General features: G+C 40.9%; 1 protein-coding gene across 5 annotated transcripts in view; it reads left to right on the top strand.

Annotated features, from left to right (window-relative positions):
• Positions 1 to 8,118, top strand: part of FNDC3A (fibronectin type III domain containing 3A) — a 220,253-nt gene that overhangs the window by 160,399 nt on the left and 51,736 nt on the right. For all 5 annotated transcript variants that reach the window (XM_023508068.1, XM_023508069.1, XM_023508067.1 and 2 more), the window contains 2 exons: positions 3,704 to 3,763; positions 5,384 to 5,522. In XM_023508068.1, the coding sequence (XP_023363836.1) occupies positions 3,704 to 3,763; positions 5,384 to 5,522 (199 nt within the window). The remainder of the gene's footprint in view (positions 1 to 3,703; positions 3,764 to 5,383; positions 5,523 to 8,118) is intronic.

The raw sequence follows: 8,118 nt of genomic DNA, 5'->3' as shown, positions 1-8,118 counted from the left end.
AGTCTCCTGCCTCAGCCTCCCAAGTAGCTGGGACCACAGGCACCTGCCACAACGCCCAGCTATTTTTTGGTTGCAGCCGTCATTGTTGTTTGGCGGGCCCAGGCTGGATTCGAACCCGCCACCTTAGGTGTACATGGCTGGCGCCTTAGCCACTTGAGTGAGCCATAGGCACTGAGCTGATATAAATATTTTCAAATGTGTATAGTGACCATGGGGCGTGCTTTACTTTTACCATTCACTTTTATATTTACTCATCTTAACTGTAAACTCTTTTCTGATACAAATATTTGTACATATTTATAGGGTACATGTGATATTTTGTTACTTGCGTAGGCTGTGTAATCATCATGTCTCGAGTGTCTGTTGTCCATCACCTTGAGCATTTGTCATCACCACGTGTTAGAAACATTTCAAGTCCTCTCTTCCAGCTAGTTTAAATAATGTTACAATACATTACTATTAACAATAGTCACCCACTCTGCTATCAAACATTACAACTCATTTCTTCTGTCCAACCCCTTATCCTCCCACCCACCCACACATCCCTCCCATCCTGTAGTATGTTTATTCTAGTCTCTGTATTCATGAGAGCAGCTTCCACATGTGAGTGAGATGGTGCAGTGTTTGTGTGTCCGTGCCTGCCTTTTTTCACTTAACCTCATGATCTCCAGTTGCGTACATGTTGCTGCAAATGACATTTCATTCCTTTTTATGACCAAAGATTGTCCTATTGTGTATATATTTTGTATACCACATTTTCTTATCTGTTGATGGACACAAGTTGATTCCAAATCTTTGCTATTGTGAGTAGTGCTATAGTAGACATTAAAATGTAGGTATCCCTTGGATAGACTTGATTTCCTTTAGTTTGGATGCATGCCCAGTCATGGGATTACTGAATCATGATAGCTCTGTTCTTAGTTTTGGGGAAATCTCTATACTGTTTCCCATAGTGGCTGTACTAATTTACATTCCTACCACCAGCGTGTAAGAGTTCCCTTTTCTCTGAGTCCTTGCTAGCTGTTATAAAATCTGTCATTTTTTGTCTTTCTGGTAGTCATTCTAAATGGGGTAAGGTGGTATCTCATCGTGGTCTTGATTTGCATTTCCCTGATGACTAGAAGTGTTAAACATTTTTCACGTAAGTGTTAGCCATTTGTTGAGCTCCTTTAATACCATTATTTTAAATTATCTGTACAAGATTTCATAAATTTCTTGATTGGAATCTGGAGAATTACTGTAACTATACTCCTTTGGAGCATTCATATTTCCTTTCTCTTTCATGTTTTTTGTGTCCTTATATCTAGGCATCTGGTGTAATAGTCACTTCTTTCAGTTTTTTTTTAGTTTGCTTTCATAGGAGAGGACTACTTCCTAAAGACATCTGTGTGGTTTGGGTTGGGCAGGGCACTGTGGCTTTGATTAGAGTGCATGTAGTAGTATAGTCTCCTTAAGATTTCTTCTTCAGCTATAACAGCATAAGTGGTGTCTATGATTTCTTTAGTGGCTTAGGGTACAGTTGTTAGTAGAGGCTGTGGTAAAGTTTTGCTGGGGACAGAGATGCCAACTAGGCCTGTTGTTGGGCCCAGTGGTGGCAGTAGAGAGCCAAGCATGCCTGGCCTAAGGCTTTAGGGTGGCAGACACTGGTACTAGCAGCAGCAGGTCCAGACAGGTCAATTCTCAGCCCACCTGGCAGCTTGCTTAGATGCCAGAGGTGGCAGCAGTAGGCTGGGTAGGTGGGCAGGTTCTTGGGCTCCTGAGGAGTGGGTATGATGGATGCCAATAACAGTGGAAGAACTGACCTCTGGGTCCCAAGTAGTCCACACTGATGTTGACAGTGGCTGTAACAGGCTGAGCAGGCCAGTCCCCAGCCATGCAGATGACATGTGTGGGTGAGTGCCCTCGCTGGTGGTAGATGCAGGTTGGGTGATGACCTGAGCCTCGTCCCCAAGGGGGCTTACATGCCAGTGGTGGTAGACTGGGCTGGGTGGTCCTCAGGCACCCTGCATGGTATGTTTGGGCACTGGGGACAACAGAGCTGGACCAGGCAGACCTATTCTTAGGCCCCCCAGTGGTACATGCAAGCACCGGCTTTGGCAGACAGAGGTGAGATAATGCCCAGGCCCAAGACAGAATGCTCTAGTAGGGCAGGAACACAGCTGCACCTCAGCCCTACTACTGGGAAGGGCCTGATTGCTTTCTATGGCAGCAGCTATATGCATGCAGCTGGAGAGGTCCTTGTACTTCATTCCTGGCCCATCCAGGGCAGCAGCTGCAGTTGCTAGGGGCAATAGGTCTTTGCCAGTGGCTCACATTTCAGCCCTAGAGGCATCAGCCAGCTAGGGAGGCTGCTGGTGAAGAATGTCAGTGGGGATCCAAAGGTGTGGAGATAAAGGGGATTGTTGGGTCCCAGGCAAGATCCGGCCAGTAAGGGCTGGGCTCTTGATATGGGACTTTACTGTAGCTGCTTAGGGTATATGGGACCCAGCATAAACTCCCTCTCTGAATCAATGCCTTCCTGCCATCTCTAGGCAGCTTTTTATGTTACTTGCAGGGACCACAAAGATCTATAGCCTTTCCCATATGGGATGCAGGAGTCTGCAGTGGGAACATGGACCCTAGGGGGCCACTCACTTTTTCCTTTGCCTGCACTAGGGAGCCTGGCTATGGTATCAGCTGATCCTGGCCCAGCAAGATGCTTTGTTTCCCTCTCCCTCTGTGCTTTAGCTGTTTCCTGTCACTTCTCTGTTGAATCCTAATGCTCTCTCTCAGATGATCTCTTAGAAGCATCACTGTCTACTCTCTGTTTTGGTTCTTTGTGGAGGGATTGTATGCCAGATGCTTCTGGTTAGCCAACTGGAACCCCCTCTTTAACATTTTTTTTTTTTTTTTGAGACGGATCCTCAAGCTGTCCCCCTGGGTAGAGAGCCGTGGCATCACGCTCACAGCAACCTCCAACTCCCAGGCTCAAGCGAGTCTCCTGCCTCCGCCTCCCAAGTAGCTGGGACCACAGGCGCCCGCCACAACGCCTGGCTATTTTTTGGTTGCAGCCATCATTGTTGTTTGGCGGGCCCGGGCTGGGGATTCAAACCCGCCACCTTAGGTGTATGTGGCTGGCGCCTTAGCCGCTTGAGCCACAGGTGCCGAGCCCTCTTTAACATTTTAAATGAAGTTTCATATTATTTGCTAATAAAATGAATAGTGGCAGATTCCTTATAAAAATTTGGTGGTTTGGGGTGGTGACTGTGGCTCAAGGAATAGGGTGTTGGCCCCATATACCAGGAGTGGCGGGTTCAAATCTGGCCCCAGGCCAAAACTGCAAAAAAAAATTGGTGGTTTTGATTTCAAGAGTATCTATTTTAGTCAGTATTTTATTATAACTGTGCAAAATGGATTTTTAAACAATTGAAAATTTCATTTCTTCAGCAAGCTAAATATCTTCCCTAACTTCACTCCAATAAAAAGGCCTGGCTTACACACTTGATCTGTTTAGCACAAATTTTTGTTTTAAAGTAGTATGAAAGTGCCTACTTATGTTTGGTTACATATCCCAGTTGCACGAGTTTTGTATTCATGGAATCTGAATATGGGTATAATTGGTAAAGAATTAGAATAATTTCATAAAATACCCCAAACCATAGTGTATAATAATGCATATCTTGCACATCCTTTAAAAATGCTTTATTACCCCTTTTTTCCTCAGAGGAGAAGAAACAAGCATCACTTTAAATGATCTCAAGCCAGCTGCAGATTACCACGCAAAGTAAGGAGCTCCTGCAGGTGCTTGTGTGGGACACGGCCTACGTTTAGGATTGTTTAGTGATTATTTTCTTAAAATCTAGAATTTAAATATTTAATTATTAATTAAATAAATAAATAATACTAATTTAAATGTTAATTTGGTATTAAAAACAAGGACTTTGTGAACTTCGATCCTTTTATTGATACAATTAATATTATCCATAAAACCAAAAACATAATGTTATAGCAAAGGGTTTAATCACCCTGTTCATAGCACCTAAGGATTGGGATGAATCTGTAGAATATATCCACAATATCTAGTTTAGCACTGGAAACTTGTCTCAGCTTTTTAAATTTTTGTAGAATAAGCAATACTAGTTGGCTTATACTTACGTGTTTTTACTATATTCTATTTTGGAAAGAATTTGAGATATTAAAACTCAGAGAATTCACAACCCATAATAAGAATAACCTAGGTACTTACTGTTTACTCTGTGCAGTTTTTCTAGTATAATTTACTAAAATTTTATAGACTCTAGGGCCTCCCCAGCTATAGCCTGTTATAACACATTTAGTTAATCACCTACATTCTTTTTTTTTTTTTTTGAGACAGAGTTTCACTTTGTCACCATCGGTAGAGAGCTATGGCATCATAGTTCACACCAACCTCCAACTCTTGGGCTCAAGCTATTCTCTTGCCTCAGCCTCCTGAGTAGCTGGGACTATAGGCGCCTGTCACAACACCCAGCTATTTAGAGATGAAGTCTTGTTCTTGCTCAGTCTGGTCTTGAACCTGTGACCTCAAGCAATCTACCCACCTTAGCATCCTAGAGTGCTAGGATTACAGGTGTGAGCCACCATGCGCAGCCCCTAATCACCTGCATTTTTTTTTAATTTTTTGAGGCTCTCACTTTGTCACCCTCAGTAGAGTGCCATGGCAGTATAGCACTCCAACTCTTGGGCTCAAGCTATTCTCTTGCATCAGCCTCCCAAGTAGCTGGGACTACAGGTGCCCACTACAATGCCCAGCTATTTTTAGAGACAGGGTTTCGCTCTGGCTCAGGCTAATCTCAAACCTGTGAGCTCAGGGTAATCCACCCCCCTTGGCCTCCCAGAGTGCTAAGATTGCAGGCGTGAGCCACTGCACCTAGCCCCAATCACCAGCATTCTTGAAAAGAACATTTGTGGTTGGGATTATATTCTATTTAGCTGTTACATCTTGGAGTGTACTTTCTATGGATAAACCCCAGGTATTATCCAGCCTGATCTTTTTCAAACTGTGGATTTTGAATCTTGAATTTAATTTTGTGGGTTGTTTTCAACATTTTTTTTAATGAAATACAATCACATGGAATAGAAAATAACAGTATATTACTCCTAGTTAAGAGTATTGTTTCAGGAAACTTTGTTGTATGTGTATATAAGTGCATAAGTGCCCAGACACAGTTATATCACAATTTAAAATGTAATTCTTATACCAGGCTCCTATCCTGTTGTTTTTTTAATGGTCATCTTTTGCTTCTAGTAGTCATATTTTCTAGATGGAAGTTTTAGAGGGCACCTTACTAACTTGCAAGGTGATGCTATTAAAAGAAGAATACAGTGATTTTGCAAAGTAAAAATAATCATTTTATCGCTATAGAGTCCAGGCAGAATATAATTCTATAAAGGGAACTCCTTCAGAAGCTGAAAGCTTTACTACCTTGAGCTGTGAACCTGATACACCTAATCCACCAAGGATAGCCAATCGGACCAAAAATTCACTTACTTTGCAGTGGAAGGTAAGAATATTCTATAGACAATTTCCACTTGGACATTTGGTTTTTTTTTCTCCCAATAAAACCGTTCTAATTGCTTTCAAAGACAAAAAGAGCTTAGCTTTCACCTAATTGATTTGCTGTTGCTCTTTACAAACTTGAAACAAATGCTTATTTAATGTAACTTAAAATAACACTTTTACTAGTTTTTCTTACTATATATAGATATAGCAAAAAAGACTTGCTTATAATTTGTAGTTCTCATTATATTGCACTTGTGATGACATTGAAATGCGCAACTGTGATTCTCAACTCGTTATTCCTTTTTATAATGCTATGGAGTTTGTAAATGACACCTCTTTGTCCTGAATTTTATCCTAAAATGAGATTCATAATAAACAGACTCAGTTTTTAAAATAGCAGTATACCACCTAAAAGGAGGAATAAAGTTTCTTAAGAGAATATGTATTTTAATGTATAAATGCTTTGGCCCAGCTACACTAAGAGATAGAATCAAGTAGACAAATACCATATATGGACTTAGTAATTCATGTACCACAGAGTTGTCATCAGTGATGTGATTTTCTGAAATGGTATACAGGTCTTGGTAAATTTCTGAACAAATACAGTCTTTTCCAAATTACATAGTACTTATGTTCTGGGAAAATTCAAGATCTGTTAAAACCATAACAAAAATATCTTGTTAAGTAGGATTAGGTTCTAGGCTCTGATGATTATCAACAGATCTTTCACCTGCATGAATGTTCAGCAGAACGTTCAAAAGTCCTAGAGGATGGGAATGATTCCTTATCGTACTAATCATCGCAATTTCTGCAGGGCTGTCTGTACCCTTGACTTTCACCATAACACCATCAGACACTCCTCCCCTGTATTACCGTGGCAGAAGTCCCCCAACAGGATTTTAGAACATCCCCTAGAAGAGAGTACTACCCCTGTTAGCATTGATTTGCAATGAGATAGAACTTCTCATTGTGATTTGATTATCTTTTACCACAAGAACAAAATCCAAGGCTAGCTTTCCTTTTCATTTCCTTCGAACATGAGGGGCTTACTACTTGCTTGTTTATCCCTAGTTCTTCTGAGGATATTGGACGTTAAAGTACTATTAGCATGTGTAAAGCAAACAACTAAGTATGTATGCACAATTTCATGTGTGATAAGCATGATTCAGTTCATTTCATCTCACAGTAGCATTTTATTGATGGATGTACTCAGACCCTTTCTTTTGGTAAGGTAGCTGGAGTAGCAGTCCACTGCCCTTCATGACATGAGCTAGGATTTCTGTAGGCATCTGTTCTTTATTCTGAAAATAATTTAAATTCAATTTTGAAATTTTTGCCTTGAACAATGTCCCAACAGCCCTGTATAAAATGTAGGCCATGCTACTTCTTTAGGTTGCCCAAGCTTGGACCCTTCTAGAAAAGGCCCTATTCACATATATAGTAAACAAGGTTGGAGGAAGATACCATTGTCACTGTTATTGGGATAGTATTACATAACTCAGAGTTACTGGGAGGATTCAACAGGTAATAGCTATGTAGCCCGTATCACAATGCTGGAAACATAATAAGCACAATAATTATTATTATTTAGTTTTAAAGGTAAAGAAAACTTGAGAGTAGCTTAGTAACTATGCTTGTTACTTTAGTATCTAGTCTCTTGACTCTGTTGCCTAACATAATCCAAAAGCATTCCTACAGGGATTAACATGGGAGGTAACAGTTGAGAGAAGTATTTTATTAACTGACATTGTCTAGAATTGCCAATGTGTGATAATGATTAAAAAAAAAATCAGCCTTCTATTTTCTTGTTGCACTGGCAGTAAGAGACCTACTGCTCAGCCTCTGGAGTACTACTGGGTAGGAATACTGGATTTTGTGCTCAGACCAAATGCAGTTCTGTTCCACACTTAGTGACTAGTGATCTGGGATAACTTTTCTGGTTCTTCGAAGCCCCATTTGCTCTTTCGTAAAGTTAATGCAATAATACTTCATACAGGTGACGTGAGGACTAAGTAAAGTAAAACACTCTACACGTGGTAGTTTGCCCTCTAAGGTGGAGAAAAGCTGGAAAGTAGATCTCAGATTAAGGTGGACAGTAGCCTCACAAAAAAATACAAAGTAAACATGACAACTCAGCAACTAGACTAGAGTAATCTGGAATTAGAAACTCTTAGGAAATATATTTCTGTACTGCACACTTTATGATGAGACTTGTGATCATCTCTCTTTGGATTCTCTTCTTCTGCAGTCTAAGAGTTAGAATTTCCCAACAATCCTTTTTCTTGCTGCTTCTAATTATGTTCTCTTTTACCTGCCACTGCTGTGCCAATCAGCAAGATATTACTATAGCTAACAAGCAAATTCTGACCATACTAACTAGTTAAAAATTCCAATTAAAGGCTTGGCGCTTGTGGCTCAAGCGGCTAAGGCACCAGTCACATATACGTAAGGTGGCAGGTTCGAATCTAGCCTGGGCTTGCCAAAACAACAATGATGGCTATAACCAAAAAATGGCCAGGCATTGTGGTGGGCGCCTGTAGTCCCAGCTACTTGGGAGGCTGAGGCAGGAGACTCGCTTGAGCCCAGGAGTTGGAGGT

Source organism: Otolemur garnettii, unplaced genomic scaffold, assembly GCF_000181295.1.
Source record: "Otolemur garnettii isolate 467f Iridium unplaced genomic scaffold, OtoGar3 scaffold00221, whole genome shotgun sequence".
NCBI classification, from domain to species: domain Eukaryota; kingdom Metazoa; phylum Chordata; class Mammalia; order Primates; family Galagidae; genus Otolemur; species Otolemur garnettii.
This window is presented reverse-complemented; position numbering and strand designations above follow the sequence as displayed.